Source organism: Anabrus simplex, chromosome 1, assembly GCF_040414725.1.
Source record: "Anabrus simplex isolate iqAnaSimp1 chromosome 1, ASM4041472v1, whole genome shotgun sequence".
Taxonomy (NCBI): Eukaryota; Metazoa; Arthropoda; class Insecta; order Orthoptera; family Tettigoniidae; genus Anabrus; species Anabrus simplex.
The window spans coordinates 1,647,749,929-1,647,769,566 of record NC_090265.1 but is presented as its reverse complement, the minus strand read 5'-3'; the positions used below and the strand labels follow the sequence as shown (position 1 = coordinate 1,647,769,566).

The window sequence follows — 19,638 nt, the reverse complement described above, 5'->3', positions numbered from 1 at the left end:
GCAACACACATTGTTATTACGTCTTTCCTAACAACTATTTTCTGACACAACACACATCAGCGGGTAGTATTGCCTGTGGATGGAATCATGGATATGAAATGTCTCTCTTAGCCTATCACCAAAACTGAAATAAATATCATTGTCGAGTACACCTTCACCTAAATACGTTGTCATTTCCGCGCCACTAACACTCACTATACGGCGCGAACCGTTCGACTTGAGTTGGCTTGTTGAAGCCATACAAGTGACCGTGATGCAACGTAAACATTCGCGGCATATTATTTGTATAATATTGTCATGAACTGTTTATATTCAGTTGTATCTTTATTTCTCCCTTTCTTAATCCGTTTACCCTCCAAGGTTGGTTTTTCCCTCAGACATGGCGAGGGTTTCCACCTCTACTACCTCAAGGGTAGTGTCCAACTTTGGGTCGGCGGATACAATTGGGGAGGAAGACCATTGCCTCGCCCAACCAGCCTCACCTGCTATGCTGAACATCGGCCTTGTGGGGGGATGGGAAGATCGGAAAGGATAGACAAGAAAAAGGGAAGGAAGCGTCTGTGGCCTTAAGATAGGTGCCATCCTGGCATTAGTCTGGAGGAGAAGGGAGAAATTACTGAAAACCACTTCGAAGATGGCTGAGGTGGGAATCAAACCCCCCTAAACGGATGACCTCCATAGGCTGAGTAGACGCCGTTCCAGCCCTCGTACTATTTTCCAAATTTCGTGGCAGAGCCGGGAATCGACCCCAGTTCTCCAGGGTTGGCAGCTAATCACACTAACCACTACACCACAGAGGCGAACGTATACAATGCTTATATTATAAATCATTTATAATCAGGATTATATTTCATGTATTCCTGTAATCAATACTTAAAATATATAAAACATTTTATGTATTCTTGTCTTACTGCTCAACATCAACACTAAATTGTAAAAACAACACTAAGTAGTTTCCCTGATTTGTGATGAATACGCAAACATTGAAATTGTCATATCTCTAAAAATTGAGTTTTGGGATACAATGTTACTACTTGGGACCGTCGAAATGTTATTTGACCCATTAAAATTCTTCACGTAACAATCAGATTAAAACAAGTAATTTCCTTTCACAGGACATCTTCAAGACGAACGTGGATAGAAGAAATCTTGGAAATGATGAATACCATGTGAGATGTAATTGTGAATGTTGAACATGTATAAATTTGTTATCTTGTAATAAATATTATTGTAATATACACTTCTTACTATTAATAATAAAGATACCTTTCCTCGTTTTATTAAAACCTGAAATTATGGAAGTAAAAAATTTAGCACCCGTATTGAATTTCAAAATATTTGAATGTACGTAGAATTGAAGACATAAGGTGAAGACTGAGATATCTATACAGATCAATACTTTGCATACTCTACGATCAACTGGCTTAACGATCCACTACTGCTACAAAATAGTTCTCTCCGTAGCCCGATGCGATATGTTGGGCCTGTTTAAACCGCTGCGTGCACATATATACATATTTTGTACATGTATACTGTATAAATTTTAGAAGTAATAGTCAATAATTATAAATTTAAAGTAAATCTTATGCTGGCCTGTGTATGCCAACTGAGGTATGAGTGAAGCTAGTAATAGCATTCCTTATGCAGCCAGTCCCTGTTATGAATGGTGTGAAAATATCGCTGATAGGGTCGGTTGTTGCATGCATTTCAGTGGGCTTGCCAGACTGATATGTCATAGCAACAGCTGGCTCGGTGAGGAAAGCAACGGGAAACTACCACACTCCTCATTTCCCTAGTACGCCCCTTCAGTGACGCCTAGACTATTTATGACAACTGTTGGCGGTGTTGCAGAGGATCAAACCAGCCTTCGGGCTGAATACCCAACATACATACAACATTCTTGTGTTTTTTTAATGTATTATTGTAATGTCAACTATGTAATACTTGCTGTTATTGGAGTACAGCTCTGTTACAGGCGTATATAATTAATAAATAAATAACGCCCTCTGTCAGGTTAAGGAGACTTGAGAGGGTAATCTGATTCACGGAGAATATTTGGCGGCCGTGGTCTATACTAGGAACTGTCCCCGCATTCGCTTTAGTGCAGCAGAATGTAATACCACGGTAAACCATTCTCAGGACTGCCGACAGTGCGTCTCCCGAACGCAGAGGTGCACAGCCACAGCAGAGCCGCGGCCACCGGTCCTCTGCTCGGTTGATCGGTTGGAATGGAGAGTTGTAGAGTCACGTTCCAACCATGACTAACCCGTCTTTTAAACCGCCATTTAGGTATTTCATTTTATGGTAGCGGTCTTCATGTATCGTTTCTGGGAACCATGAAAGTCCCTATCGATGAGATGAGGTCACAGTGTACAGAGCAATGTGTCGGCTGAAGAAAATGAGAATGAAACATTGTTCCAATAAATGTGAGTACTCGGCTTGAAACAGGATTTTCTGAAGGATTTTGAATCTTTGACTAAATTATTCAGCCCGAGAGAAGGATTTGTTTGTATTATACCCGCCTGTGCACTAAACTTCAACATAAATGAAGTATAAATTTCATAAGCAAAATAAAAAGGAAAATAATAATAATAATAATAATAATAATAATAATAATAATAATAATAATAATAATAATAATAATAATAATAATGATAATAATAATAATAATAATAATAATAATAATAATAATAATAATAATAATAATAATAATAATAATAATAATAATAATAATCGTATGGCCTCAGCTACCGTGTGCAGACATTTCGATTTGACGCCATCTGGCTGTCTGCTCGTCAATTTCGACGTTCCGTTTAACTCTAGGCCCACTAGATGGCAGACAGAGTAAACCGGATCTCTTTTGGGCGTCTATGGCTGAGATTTAATTAATTTAGTCGGGTAAATACCAAATGTAACCGCCTCTGTGGTGTAGTGGTTAGTGTGATTAGCTGCCACCCCCGGAGGCCCGGGTTCGATTCCCGACTCTGCCACGAAATTTGAAAAGTGGTACGAGGGCTGGAACGGGGTCCACTCAGCCTCGGGAGGTCAACTGAGTAGAGGTGGGTTCGATTCCTACCTCAGCCATCCTGGAAGTGGTTTTCCGTGGTTTCCCACTTCTCCTCCAGGCAAATGACGGGATGGTACCTAACTTAAGGCCACGGCCGCTTCCTTCCCTCTTCCTTGTCTATCCCTTCCAATCTTCCCATCCCCCACCAAGGCCCCTGTTCAGTATAGCAGGTGAGGCCACCTGGGCGAGGTACTGATCATTCTCCCCAGTTGTATCCCCCGATCCGATGTCTGAAGCTCCAGGACACGGCCCTTGAGGCGGTAGAGGTGGGATCCTTCGCTAAGTCCGAGGGAAAAGCCAACCCTGGACAATAAACTGATTAAGTAAGTAAGTAAATACCAAATATATCACCAGAGATCTTTTACATGCCGACATCGTACGACATGGAGTGTCGAGTGGACTTTTTTCCGCCTTTCAAGAATCCGACTACGTCTGCCGGGTTTGAACCCGCTATCTTGGGACCCGGAGGCCGACACTCTACCACAGATCCACAGAGGCAGCTATTAAAAGTAAAATGGGATAGTACACAATGTGATCCATCAGTTATTACATTACTTTTCTTTTCATAGAAACTCGTAAGAATATTTTATTCTTTATCATTATCTGTAAAGGACGAAAGTCCAGTATTAATATGAGAGTTTTTAAAATCAGAAATCATGATAACATGAATCGATATCTTTGAATAAAAGTCATCATCATCATCATCATCATCATCATCATCTGTTTACCCTCCAGGTTCGGCTTTTCCCTCGGACTCAGCGGGGGATCCCACCTCTACCGCCTCAAGGGCAGTGTCCTGGAGCTTCAGACTCTTGGTCGAGGGATACAACTGGGGAGTATGACCAGTACCTCGCCCAGGCGGCCTCACCTGCTATGGTGAACTGGGGCCTTGTAGGGGGATGGGAAGATTGGAAGGGATAGGCAAGTATGAGGGAAGGAAGCGGCCGTGGCCTTAAGTTAGGTACCATCCCGGCATTCGCCTGGAGGTGAAGTGGGAAACCACGGAAAACCACTTCGAGGATGGCTGAGGTGGGAATCGAACCCACCTCTACTCAGTTGACCTCCCGAGGCTGAGTGGACCCCGTTCCAGCCCTCGTACCACTTTTCAAATTTCGTGGCAGAGCCGGGAATCGAACCCGGACCTCCGGGGGTGGCAGCTAATCACGCTAACCACTACACCACAGAGGCGGCCTGAATGAAAGCCACGGAATAATATTGTTGTTATTCTTCTACTTAAACAACTTTCCTTCAGAGTATGCTTTTTTATTACGTATAGATTAAGGACTTAACGATGTTAGACGTAATCATAGATACGACCAAGGCATACTCAAAGCGATGTGTCACAACATCTGCCTGTTAATTGACATAAATTAGTAGTAGTAATAATGATATTATTATTAAAATACGTACAGCTCAACAACAACTAATTTTTAAATTCGAAATCGAAAATTTTTACTTACCAGGGTCATCCAATAAGTAACAAATATTTTTGAAAAAATGACTATTTCTCAAAAACAGGGATTTGCCTGTACACAAAAACATAGATGCATAGACTTGTACCCCTTGCACACTATATGAGCTAGAAAAAACCTGAAAACAAGAAATACACACCTATCTTTACTAAGGCAACAGCGGCAGCCGCGCTCCTAGTGAGTTTATATAGCCACTCTTACGCAAGGTAGCGTTGAACAAGGCATTACATAATCCAGAGGGTGAGGAAAATCAAAGAGCGTTCAGTAATATTAATAGACGAGATAAATGTATATGAAGGTAACTATCAAGTGTACGGGATCAAACATTATTAAGCACATAATATAAATATATTCTGATCAAAACCTGATAGCTTACCTCTCAATTCATGCATTAATAACGATACAGTATACGAGATAAACATGTAATATGACAAGTTTTGAGTGTGAGTTTACAACCCCAAATTCATACATGAAAATTTACTGACGACCCGCGATCGCAGTACATAATAAAGAATAAAACCCTTGAATAAAATTTGTTAAGAAGAAGGACCAAAGGACCCTACCAAACTATTGATTACAGTAACCACACAACCCAACATGAGTATAAGAGCCAAAGGAACCTATCAAAAGGAAGCACACATGCAAAAGGAAAAGAAAATACTAAAAAAGTGTCCTGCACCACTTTACTTTCTTTGAATAAGGGCATTCATCTTTGAAACACAACTATATTTAGATGAGCAACTTAATTTTGAAAGAAAGTTTCGGGCTGACCACATTGAAACAAAGTTTGTTTGAGACTTATGCCCCATGTTGGTAAAGAAGGCAGGCCGATCATCAACAACTGCACATTAATATAATGTGAAATACACATATGTAAGAACAATGTCATTCAAGATCGTAACAAGAATAATCACATTTGTAAAGAAATAAACCTGTGAACCGTGCTGCCATCTATGAGTCCAAGAATTAACCAGTTCACCCAGTATTAGCTTCAAAAAGATTTCGGGCACCGAAGCTGTTACTAAAGTAGTTATTAGGTATGGCAGACGTTTAGAAATAGTGTTCTTAATTAAATGGGTTGGACCCCTAGCAATCACTTTGTCCACTTCATTCGAATGATACGATATGAGTGAATGAAAAACGATCACCTGACAAACGCCACTATGGTAAACAGTCTTAAGATAGTAAGTCCGGCGTGGGGACGACATTCAAGATACTTTATATTGAACTTTCATGATCGTGATGAAGATATGACGTCAGGTACTTCTCTTCACTGAAACAACGCTGTCAGAGTGGACGCTTCGGATAGTAAGCTTGAGATGATATATGGTTAGGAATAAGACGGAGTCAAAACTCGTCACCACAGACTGCCACATAATGCGTCAAAATTCAGTTTCTAGATTGTTCTACCACCAAGTGGAAAGCGAAATCATCCCCTTAGTAGATAGTTCCAGAAAACTGGTAGGTCGCCGGATGGAAAAATGACGGCTTTAATTTCAGTTCCAAGCTGGTAACAGCAAGTATAGCAGATGGATGAGCGGGCACGTGATTGGTGCGTGCCGGCAGGATAATCGTTGTTGTTGAAGGCGTTTTATACCTATTGCCAGGTGTGAATGAGAGGCCACTCCTCCACAGAACAGATGCCTTTTGCAGCCGTTTCACTGAAACACAGACGCTGCTGACTGACAATAGCTTTCCGCTCTATATGCGGTTAGGGTAGCCTCCGTGGCTCAGACGGCAGCGCGTCGGCCTCTCACCGCCGGATACCGTGGTTCAAATCCCGGTCACTCCATGTGATATTTGTGCTGGACAAAGCGGAGGCGGGACAGGTTGTTCTCCGGGTACTCCGGTTTTTCCTGTCATCTTTCATTCCAGCAACACTCTCCATTCTCATTTCATAGCATTTATCAGCCATTAATAAATCACTTTGGGAGTGACGACCCCATCGTACATCCCTAACGCGGTCAGTGACTGGAAAACAGGTTGTAGGTTATCATTATCATGCGGTTGGAATGTATTATTCTAGACGGTAGATGCAGAGTGGGTCTCGGCCCATAAGTGGCCACGGCTGGTCCGTGGTTCAAAAGCTCTGCACTCTGACCGGCTAACCGTGCAGAGGAGGGGTGGCCACGCCTCTACGCCTCTGCATTCGGGAGACGGGACAGGGCTGGACCTCACGGCTGGCCCCAACCGTCGGCTGTTCTGAGAATGGTTTCCCGTGGCTTTCCATTTTCCTGCACTAAGGCGAATTTCGGGACAGTTCCTAGCATAGGCTACGGCTGCCAACCCCCTCACCTTCTCCGAGCATCTCCTTCACCGAAACAAATCTCCCGGCCTGAGAGACGGCGTCACCGTCTAAGAGAGCCGCCTTCCCCTTCAGGGGAAGAATGAAAACCTTTTAGTAGTAGTAGTAGTAGTAGTTCTCTCGAACTTTCAAAACCCTTAAAGATCTTCTCCGTGACCCTACAAAGGGTACCTCACAATGTTCTACCACCCGGACCAGCCGGGCAAGCCAGAGCTGATATTTTTAGACAAATGTTACTCCTCTATCACTCACCCTTTTTCCTGGTTTTTGACAGGCATTGTCCGAGTTCCCAAACTTTGCGTCCAGGCAGGTGGCGGATCGGAGGGCTGACCAGCAATACGAACGCATGAGCAGGTTCTACATGCTTTTGAAATGAGAATGCTCCTATGGAGTCTTGAACTAACGTCATTCGACTACGCAAAGAATGATGATGTCCGAGGACGACTGGAAGTCACACCAATTGTGAGAAACTACAAGAATATAGCTTTACAATGATATGGACACGTTGTTCGCATCAAATAGAGCACTGTTGCGAGTACAGTCATGTGCCTTGAGCGTAAAGGCCAGCGAGCGCATGGTTGACTGAAAAAATGATGGATGTATCATATCCCTCAAACACACGCGTATGGGGTGGAATTCACCTCGGGTCATTTTATTTCCTAGTGAAATGTACAAATAACTCACCTGTGCTCTCCCCGCTCTTATATATTTCTGGCTGGATCCCCGCAGACAGAGTCATTCTTATATAATCTATCTTAAAATCTCCAAATAACACAGTAATTCATATTTTACAATACAATGATATGTGGGGTGGGAAGCACCCCCACGCGTGTGTCTGAGTCCTAAAATTTGGCGCGTGTGCTTGAGGGATATCAAAGAGGATATGATAAATGTCAGCGCCACCTCGGAAGATGCCTGCGGTTGGTCTAAATGGAGACAGATGTGCCGACGAGAGACCCATGCCACTGTACAGGAATAATGCTAGAAAGATGATGAGGGAGTTAAAAATGTTATACCGGTATTAATATATTAACGTAAATGATAAACATTTACTGAAAAATAATGGGATCTGGCCGAAAAACGAAACCAGAACCGTGGGTAATAACACAAATGGTACATAAGTAACACTGCACAAGTATCATTAAATCAAAATACACTAGAAATTCTACCAGTATGAAAAATGTGTTTTTGGTAATAAAGGGATCTATTAGCTATGCCACATATGGTGGTAACTTGTGCATGTGCCTGTGGTTTAGTCGGTAGGAAGTTCAACAGGTAGAGGCACAGTCCGATGTGCCCAGCTGAGTTTGCTGGGGAAGGGTAAATGTGCCAGCATCTTGCACTGCAATTCTTCTGTACTCTCAATTGTGTCAGTGTGCTATCACTCATGTACTGTATTTTCTAATTTCTGAGCCACTTAATTAAAAAAATGGAATTTATAGAAGCTAAATATTGTTATGTAATCATATAAAATGTATTTGATGTAGTACACTTACACCTCAAAGGCCGTAGGTAATCACAAATTCCTGGCCTTCTTTGGTAGAGAAGGGTGAAAGTGCCATTATGCTCGGGAACTCTATTATTGGCGTTTATTTGAAAACATGTTTTTGGCTCTTTCACACTTTTCCATCACTGGTCCTCAATTATTATCTCAGCCAAACTTATCTATCTATCTATATATATAAAAAGTAACTTGTCCTGACTGACTGACTGATTCATCATCGCCGAGCCAAAACTACTTGACACAAAGAAATGAAATTTTGAGGATACATTCATAATAAGATGTAGGTGCTCGCTAAGAGAGGATTTTTGGATATTCCGTCTCTAAGGGGGTGAAAAAGGGGGTGAAATTTTAAAATGAATGTATCTATATCTCAACACTTTAAAGGTTTACAGATGTAAAAATTGGTATTTAGAATCTCCTTTAAAAATAAGGAAACACGTATTTTTTTGTTTTCGGAAAATTCCAATGGGAGGGGTGAAAAAGGGTGAAATAGTGGTTGAATGCCTTTAATGAGGATACCGGTACGTATATCTCAGAAACTGAACATATTACAGACCTGAAAATTGGTACTTTTGATCTCTTTTAAAAATAAAGAAACACGTATTTTTTTGTTTTTGAAAAATCCAATTAATGGGAGGGTAAAAAGGGGGTGAATTTTTAAAATGAGTGAATCTATATCTCCAAACTTTTAAAGTTTGCAGATGTAAAAATTGGTATTTAGAATCTTCATTAAAAATAAAGAAACACGTATTTTTTTGTTTTCGGAAAATCGCAATAGGAATCGTGAACAGGGGTGAAAAATGGGTTGAATGCCTTTAATGAGGCTACTTATATCTCAGAACCTGAAGATATTACAGACCTGAAAATTGGTGTTTGGGATCTCTTTTAAAAATAAAGAAACACGTGTTTTTTTGTTTTTGGAAAATCCAATTAATGGGGGGTGAAAAGGGGGTGATTTTTTAAAATGAGTGTATCTATATCTCAAAACTTTTAAAGTGTATGGATGTAAAAATTGGTATTTAGAATCTCCTTTAAAAATAAAGAAACACGTATTCGTTTGTTTTCGGAAAATCCCAATAGGAAGGGTGTAAAAAGGTGAATAATGGGTTGAATGGCTTTAATGAGGCTACTTATATTTCAGAACCTGAAGATATTACAGACCTGAAAATTGGTATTTTGTAACTACTTTAAAAGTAAAGAAACGCGTATTTTTTCGTTTTTGTAAAATCCAAATATTGGGGGGTGAAAAGGGGGGTGAATTTTTTAAAATAAGTGTGTCTACATCTTAAAACTTTAAAATTTACAGATGTAAAAATTGGTAGTTAGAATCTCCTCTAAAAATAAAGGAACACGTATTTTTTTGTTTCCTGTAAATCCTAAAAGGGTGAAAAATGGGTTGAATGCCTTTAATGAGGATACTTATATTTCAGAACCTGAAGATATTACAGAACTGAAAATTTGTATATGGGACCTCCTTTAAAAATGAAGAAACACGTATTTTTTAATTTTTGGAAAATCCAATTAATGGCTGTTAAACAGGAGTGACAAATTGGGGTGAATTTTTTGAAAGACTATATCTACAGAATATCCTGGAAACGTAAAATGTTACAGACGTAAAAAGTGGGTGTTTGGAATCTCCTGTAAATGTAAGGAAACATAGGTGATTTGTTTTTGGAAACTCCACTTAAGGGGAACTCAAAAGGGGTGAAATTTTAAAATGAGAATTTTTACAGTATATCTAAAAAAACTTAACATGTTACAGAAGTGAAAAAATGGTATTTTTTTATCTCTATTAAACATAACGAATCGTGTATTTTTAGTTTTCGGAAATACCACTTGGGTGGTGGGGGGTGGGTAGAAGTGACTGAAAATGGTGTTGAATTCTTTTAATTAGGCTACTGATATCTCAAAAATGAAGATATTACAGACGTGAAATTTGATATTTGCAATCTGCTTTAAAAGTAAAGAAAGACGTGTTCTCGGAAAATCCAATGAGAGGGGGGAGGGTGAAAGAATTGAAAATTTAATTGACTTAATTGTATGAGAATGCATACATCTAATAAAAACTAAAGTTGTTACAGACGTGAAAATTCGTATTTCGATCTCCTTTAAAAACAAAGAAAAACGCGTTTTGGTGGGGAAACCATCTTGGAGGGTGGGAGTGTAAAGAGTTGAATTCCTTTCATAAGGACACATAAATCAAAAACTGAAGAAGTTAGAGTCGTGATAATTGGTATTTAGAAGATCTTTTACTATTAAAGAAACAAGTATTTTTTGCGGGAAAATTCACTTGGGGGGGGGGGGGTCGGAGTAGTGTGAAATGAAGTGAAAAAAGTAAATTATTTTTATGGGGATACTTATATCTCAAAACTGAAGGCAATAGACGTGAACATTGGTGTTTGGAATCACCTTTAAACATAAAGAAACAAGCCTTCTTTTAACTTTTTTGGGGGGGGGGGGGAGGTGGCGGTAAATAAACTTAACGGCGGTGGGGTGTAGAAGGAGGTGAGACCTATTGATTTTACTGTTCTTAATGTACTTATAAGTATCCTCCGTTGTTCAGGCGGCAGCGCGCCGGCCTCTCACAGCTGGGTTCCGTGGTTAAAATCCCGGTCACTCCATGTGACATTCGTGCTGGAAAAAACGGAGGCGGGACAGGTTTTTCTCCGGATACTCCGGTTTTCCCTGTCATCAGCCATTCCAGCAACACATAATAGTAATAGTAATAATAATAATAATAATAATAATAATAATCATAATAATAATAATAATAATAATCATAATAATAATAATAATGTTCCGGACAGTCGTCAAATGTGCGGACCGCGCTGGAAACGGCTCCTGGACGGATAATGACTAAGAATGCAGTCCGGCCGCGGGTTCAGTGCCGCCAAAGCACCCAATATGACACCACGCCGGATCTTCTGAAGGATTTTATACATATTAAAATGATTATAGGAAAAGATGGCAAAGATTTACGGACCCAACTGACCGGGAGGAATACCTGAGCCTAGCCCGGGAAGTACGAAATCGATTCCTGGAAAGGAAGATTGAAAAATGGGAGGAAACGTGCCGTAATCTAATAGAAAACGAGCCAGATCGGGAATTTTGGTGGATTCTCGCAGAAAACGAGTCAGATCGCGAATTTCGGCGGATTATATATCTAAAACAATAAGCATTCAATTATAAATTTCAGTATAATACCGTAGCGAAGCACGGGTATCTTGCTAGTATATATATATAAAATAGCTTGTCCTGACTGACTGACTGACTGATTCATCATCGCCGAGCCAAAACTACTGGACATAAAGAAATGAAATTTTGGGCATGGATTCATAATAAGATGTAGGTGCTCGCTAAGAAAGGATTTTTGGATATACCTTCGCTAAGGGGGTGAAAAGGAGGTTGGAATTTTAAAACGAGTGTATCTATATCTCAAAACTTTAAAAGATTACAGATGTAAAAATTGGTATTTAGAATCTCCTTTAAAAATAAGGAAATACGTATTTTTTTGTTTTCAGAAAATCCCAATAGGAGGGGTGAAAAACGGTTAAAAAAAGGGGGTTGGATACCTTTAATCAGAATACCGGTACTTATATCTCAGAAACTGAATATATTACAGACCTGAAAATTGGTACTTTTGATCTCTTTTAAAAATAAAGAAACACGTATTTTTTTGTTTTTGAAAAATCCAATTAATGGGAGGGTGAAAAGGGGGGTGAATTTTTAAAAACAGTGCATCTATATCTCAAAACTTTTAAAGTTTACAGATGTAAAAATAGGTATTTAGAATCTTCATTAAAAATAAAGAAACACGTATTTTTTTGTTTTCGGAAAATCTCAATAGGAGGGGTGAAAAGTGGTGAAAATGGATTGAATGCCTTTAATGAGGATACTTATATCTCAGAAACTGAAGATATTACAGACCTGAAAATTGGTACCTTTGATCTCTTTTAAGAATAAAGAAACACGAATTTTTTTGTTTTTGGAAAATCCAAATAATGGGGGTGAAAAGGGGGTGAATTTTTAAAATGAGTGTATCTATATCTCAAAACTTTTAAAGTTTACAGATGTAAAATATGGTATTTAGAATCTCCTTTAAAAATAAAGAAACACGTTTTTTGTTTTCGGAAAATCCCGATAGGAAGGGTGGAAAAGCGTGAAAAAGAGGTTGAATGCCTTTAACGAGGATACTTATATTTCAGAACCTGAAGATATCATAGACCTGAAAATTGGTATTGGGGATCCACTTTAAAAATAAGGAAACACATATATTTTCGTTTTTGAAAAATCCGGATAATGGGGGTGAAAAGGGGGGTGAATTTTTAAAATGATTGTGTCTATATCTTAAAACTTTAGAAGTTTACAGATGTAAAAATTGGTATTTAGAATCTCCTTTAAAAGTAAAGGAATACGTATTTTTTCGTTTTCTGTAAATCCTAATAGGAGGGGTGTAAAAGGGTGAATAGTGGGTTGAATGCCTTTAATGAGGATACATATATCTCAGAAACTGAATATATTACAGAACTAAAAATTTGTATATGGGATCTCCTTTAAAAATAAAGAAACGCGTATTCTCGGAAAATCCAATGAAGGGGGGGGGGAAAGAATTCTAAAATTAATTGACTTAATTGTATGAGAATACATACATCTAATAAAAATTAAAGTTGTTACGGACGTGAAAATTGGTATTTTGATCTCCTTTAAAAACAAAGAAATACGCGTTTTGTGGGGGAAACCATCTTGGGGGGCGGGAGTGGAAAGGAGTTGAATTCCTTTCATGAGGACACATAAATCAAAAACTGAAGAAGTTAGAGTCGTGATAATTGCTATTTAGAAGATCCTTTACTATTAAAGAAAATTCACTTAAGGGGGGGGGGGGGGGAAGTGTGAAAGGAAGTAAAAAAAGCGAATTATTTTTATGGGGATACTTATATCTCAAAACTCAAGGTAATAGACGTGAACATTGGGGTTTTGAATCTCCTTTAAACATAAAGAAACACTCCTTCTTTTCATTTTTTTTTTGGGGGGGGGGTAAATGTACTTAACGGCGGTGGGGTGTAAGAGGAGGTGAGACCAATTGATTTTGCTGTTCATAATGTACTTATAAGGAGCCTCCGTTGCTCAGGCGGCAGCGCACCGGCCTCTCACAGCTGGGTTCCGTGGTTCAAATCCCGGTCACTCCATGTGACATTCGTGCTGGACAAAACGGAGGCGGGACAGGTTTTCTCCGGATACTTCGCTTTTCCCTGTCATCATTCATTCCAGCAACACTGTCCAATATTTCATTTCATTTGTCATTCATCGATCATTGCCCCAGAGGAGTGCTTCGGCAGCCGGCACAATTCCTACTGTCGCCACTAGATGGGGCTTTATTCATTCCATTCCTGACCCTGTCGAATGACTGGAAACAGGCTGTATATTTTCGATGTACTTATTCTGATCATAAACCGATCTTTTTAATTTTTCCTGGGTTCGTTTTCAACAGCCAACTTTTCCTTCGGAGAACGTTCTTATATTACAGTAGATTCTCCTGGCATATGAATAAAAATTTAAACACATTTGAAATAAACGATAGGAATGAGATTGACCGTCCAATTGTTCACCTCTATAATAAGGTCAATAATGCACGGAAGTATGTTATTCGTATCGCCAGAAATCCCGCACACTTGCCTACGCGCGACATTGGTGCTGGTCACATTCTCAACAATAACAATGGCAGCAGATGTAATTTACCGCCAAGTAGCGGTCTTGCATCTTGCTGTGGAGTCCAGAACATCTATAATAATAATAATAATAATTATTATTCGTTCGTAATCCAGGGGCGGTTATTCCCTCGGACTCAGCGAGGGTTCCCACCTCTGCCGCCTCAAGGGCAGTGTCCTGGAGCTTCAGACTCTGAGTCGGGGGATACAACTGGGAAGGATGAACAGTACCTCGCCCAGGAAGCCTCACCTGCTATGCAGAACAGGGGCCTTGTTGGGTGATGGAAAGATTGGAAGGGATGGACAAGGAAATGGGAAGGAAGCGGCCGTGGCCTTAAGTTAGGTACCATCCCGGCATTTGCCTGGAGGAGAAGTAGGAAACCGCGGAAAACCACTTCTAGGATGGCTGAGGTGGTAATCGAACCCACCTCTACTCAGTTGACCTCCCGAGGCTGAGTGGACCCCGTTCCAGCCCTCGTACCAGTTTTCAAATTTCGTGGCAGAGCCTGGAATCGAACCCGGCCCTCCGGTGGTGGCAGCTAATCACATTAACCACTACACCACAGAGGCGGACATTTATTATTATTATTATTATTATTATTATTATTATTATTATTATTATTATTATTATTTGTACCCGTTCTTCGCATGGGAATTCGCAGTGGATTACATGTTATCTTCAGAAATGTATGCGAAGTAACATGGCTCTATTCACAGCCTCCGTGGCTCAGGCGGCAGCGCGCCCGCACTCACCGCTGGGTTCCGTGGTTCAAATGCCGGTCACTCCATGTGAGATTTGTGCTGGACAAAGCGGAGGTGGGACAGGTTTCTCTCCGGGTACTCCGATTTCCCTGTCATATTTCATTACAGCAACACTCTCCAATATCATTTCATTTAATTTCATCTGCCATTCTTTAATCACTGCCCCAGAGGGGTGAGACAGACTTCGGCAGCCTCCACAATTCCTATCTTCGACCTAGATGGGGCTTCATACACTCCATTCCTGACACGGCCGAATGACTGGAAACAGGCTGTGGATTTTCATTTTTCATTTTCAACATGGATCTATTCACACGTTTAATGCAACATGTTAAAATTATATTATCGTACGAAAGCGCGTGGCAGTAATCTTATAAATATAGGCCTAGTTGTACGGGGTCCGCTGTCTGTAATTTCGTTTGTTTTGCCAATTTTTCAGATATTTATCCGTTTTAGGTCAACTCAAGACCGAATCGTTGGTTTTTACTTTCCGTGTCTGTTTGTCTGTTTGTTTGTTCCACCATCACTGCAAAACGGCTGGATAGATTTCAACCAAACTTCATATTTGGAGTATACTCACCCCGAGGAAGGTTTCTACATGCATTTCATTTTAAAATCTTTGATTAGACGGGGATTTATAGGAAAACCAGAACGGTTTTCCTCCATTTTCTCTTATACTATTGATTTCCTGTAAACTCCGTGGACCGTATGTGAAACGTCTCTTCATTATAAACAACTTTCGTTATGTCCATAATTTATCTTACTACTCAAATGACGGAGAAATTTACTATTTTTTGCGGGTATCATGGTCTGCGTGTGTGACCGACAGACCGACAACGAACGTACAGGTTGCCATGGCAACGTCTCTGACTGCTTGCCAGCAGGGAAAGAACGTATTGCCATTTTCCTCATCATACCTTTAAATTCATGTTTGTTCCTTGGGTAGAAGGCAAGAGAAGGCGTCAATCGGCCATTCTGCGGGATATTGGCGAAATATCGTTGGAGTTTATAACCGTCCTCGAATAGCTTATGTATTAACACCATTGGCCATCTTATTTGTTGACCTAAGAATGCCTGCGCCTAAATTTCTCCTCTGTTACTTCTTTCTTTCTTATATCCATAACTCAGACCAGCATATTTTATTGAGGGGCATTTGATTTTCCAATACATTCACTTGGTATTTACATATTTGTCGTCATCCGGCTGTCCTCATTTTTAATCCATTTTCTATTAATTTCAACTTTCTTTACCGAATTATTTTCTTCCATAATTACACCGTATGTATGCGAGTGCTAATCCCGAAAGCTTGACACTCTTTCCTTTGAGCAAATATTCTAAGCTATGCAAATGTATAACTTTCGGCCCGGAAAATATCGAAATATGGATGCAATTTTAACGACGGTGCACACCTTCGTTTCGGGATAATTGGTGGCTAATCTGTAAGTCTTATCACAAATCAGAAAGCACAATCGCGTTTCATTTTGGAGAGATCTACAACTTTGGTCCTATGACTTTTTATCGTATTTCTATTCTTTATACGTTTAATAGAGCTGTATTTCTCGATTTCAAGTTAATTTTGTACTTTCACACGTATATGTTAACATTAATTTGGCACACTTATAGGAAAGGTAGAATCATGACATTCGGTACGCACATTGGCATGACCAGTGGCAATGTGATAGCCAAATTTTATGATTATATCTGTCACATGAGTATCACAAATATTAAGTAGTATGCGAAAACTGTACAAAATTTCACACCCAATGTTTCTAACTCAATCTAACCCATAAATTTAGGAGATACGAGAAAATGTCATGGGACCAACCATGTAGAACACTGAAAGAGTCGTCTGATGGTGAGGTCCGTTTGCAGATATGTCGCAGAGTTTCAAAGCAGTAACTCTCGAAATAAAGGTCTGCACTTCTAGAGTGTGTCTGTACATTGACTATTTTGGCGACATTTCTGTACAGTTATCCGTTTCAGGTGTAATAATGACCATCTGCATACTTTTAGCTTTGGTGTCTGTTTTTCTGTTTGTCTGTTTGTCTATAACTTGGAAACTACTGGATATATTTCCACCAAAATTCATATTTAGAATCCACCTGTCCTGGGGTAGGTTTCAGGGCAAATACTGCTCCTAAATCCATGAAATGACTGGCGGGGGGGGGGGGTTATACGAAACCGTGATTTTGCACTCCTACAAAATGTACACAACCAAACTTAATAGAAATCTACCTGCCTTAATGGAAATTAATTTTTAAACCTTTTTTCTAATGTGCATCATTTCGGTAAGAGGATTTATAAGGGAGATATCCTTAACCGGACTTAACTTAAGAACGGGCGCGTGTTGAGCGTATTTCTTACAATTTGAAAACTATTGAAGATATTTGAACCAAAATTTATATTTAGCATTTACCTTTCCAAAGGTAGATTTTAAAGGTCAATAACACTTCCTGTTCCTGGAATGGACTGGCAGTTTATAGGGAACCGAAATGGTGAATTTACTCTTCCACAACATATACAGTACATGACCAACCTGACTGGAAATCGACCAAATTTGTTGGAAATCCATTTCTAAAACTTTCTTTCATGTGTATTGTAACGGTTCAAATCCCGTTACAAGATTAGATCTGTATTTTTATTATTGTATGATTTTATCTGTATTTTATTATTATTATTATTATTATTATTATTATTATTATTATCATTATTATGTCAGTATTATTATTATGTTATCTGTGATATTGTTACTATTATTGTAATTATCAGTCTTATTTAATTCGATTTTGCAATTGCCTGTTGCTTGCAAGATTGTACTTAGATGTATGCATATATACGTATGTGTAGAATAACACTCAATACCTGTACAGTGAGAATTGTTGTATATATCAGAGATTGGGTGTGACGTTGGGACATTGTGCAAGATTAGTGGCGATTCTGCCAAGTCATCGCCGCGCCATGGCTACGGCATTGTATTTATTTAGAATATGCGCTCAGAGAGTCGGCCGCCCCAGGGCTATTTCACCACTGTCTGTAATATTTGCCGCGTTGTGGGAGTATGTCATTGTTATTTCTGGAGATTACGTAGCTGTGTCAACCAACGTCTATATAAGGTGGGTGCATATTGTAGCGTCAGTCATTACTTATACGGATGCAGTACAGTGAAGAAGTCTACTAGATCAAGAGGCCTTAGTTGGTCAGTCAACCAGTGTGAACGAGAGATGGTGAAGACTCAGTGAGCCATTAATTATTGGTCATTGAGAGAGTGAGACCAAATGGTTGGTCCGTCACTTAGTGGAAGACACGGACGCAAGGGCTTACCATGAAGTCAGAGAGGGCAACCCAGGACCTACCAAGAGGTAATACCATATTGACTTACAAAGAAGTCAGATGAGATGGAGAAGAAGTAGTCACAAGGATGTATCACCAAGTTAGGCGTGACACATCTACAGTAAACACCAGATCAAAGGAATACTTCGTAATTACACTAAAAGTGTTGAAGGTACAGTCAAGTGAATCAGTGAGGGAAATATTTCGTATAAATTGTTAAATGTCCGGTCAAGAAGAATTCAAATTCATGCCTAGTTTCTTTCAGTTGCAATGTCATAATTTCATATTCTCATCCGTTTTATCGCAACAAGACTCACTATTTTTGATATATAATCTAAAGAATATATATTGTTCTATCAAACGAATTCATAGTTTCATTTCATTGACAGTAAAATATCTTAACCTCAAAATTAATGGGGAAACCAAACGCCAATCTCCTTTTCCCAGAACTTATATGGTATGTTGTCAAAAGTAAGCTTATTACCCCACACCCTAGAGATAGTCAAGAGTCTCATTCTATTATTGCTGCACTGAGTGGCAGCTGGCGCCCTTCAAATAACGTATGTGTAAGTAAGCAGGTAACTAGTAAGTGTGAGTACAAGGTTCGACGAGTGCGTATTTTATTTAATGAATGTTAATTTTCATAATTTCCATTTTAAATGCAGATATTCAGATTTTTCAATATAATGCAGATTTATATATGTTTGTAAATTTAGTCAGACAGTCTGGAAAGTAACAATGTGGCGCCCAACGTGGGGCTCGAATAAATTCAGAATCTGTTCTGAATGACAGCATATCATAGGTTCATTTGGGAAGAGTATGCACATTTAAGCCAACGGAATTATTACCGGTAAATTTCATGACTATAATTTTGTGATATATATTTGCATTTTGGGGATATGTCAAGGGATTTGAAGAGGGAAATTAATTTGAGAACGCGTACTATCACTAGTGAACCAAAGATGGACAAGGAAGACAATGACAAGTCATGTGACGACGAGGTCATCGCTTCTGCGGACATCCAGGGTGAGATTGAAAATAGGGAGCAGGTGAGCACGATGGAAGGTTCTGAGGTAATTCAGGAAAGTGCAGAAATTGAGAAGCACACTGAAACTCAAAAGGAAGTCTCAGGGGCAATGACCTTACAACATTTTAACTTGCTGATGGCCAAAATGACCGAGCTCAACAATGAAAACTGTAAGAAAATGATTAGTAGTAGTGAAAATAGTCAGAAACGTATGGAGGAAAATAATAAAGAGATGAAAGAATTAATTAATAATAGTAATGAAAATTTTAATAAACATATTAACTCTGTGAGTAGCAAAATGGATCAATTAATTAGCAGCAATAACCAAAATTGTAATGTGATCATTAGAAATATAGATACTAAGATATTAGAGATAAATAATCAAACATCTAAGTTAGAAAGTAAGTCAAATGAAAAGTGTGTTGACCTTAGGGAAGAAATGGAGTCGAGTCGGAGCGAGCTTCACACT

General features: G+C 39.3%; 1 protein-coding gene across 1 annotated transcript in view; it reads left to right on the top strand.

Moving 5' to 3' along the window:
- Positions 1-1,240, top strand: part of LOC136881601 (neuroendocrine convertase 1) — a 313,703-nt gene extending 312,463 nt beyond the window's left edge. Inside the window, exon 15 of the mRNA XM_067154163.2 lies at positions 1,116-1,240. Coding sequence (XP_067010264.2) covers positions 1,116-1,173 — 58 coding nt within the window. The 3' untranslated portion in view covers positions 1,174-1,240. The remainder of the gene's footprint in view (positions 1-1,115) is intronic.
- Positions 1,241-19,638: the final 18,398 nt, after the last annotated feature.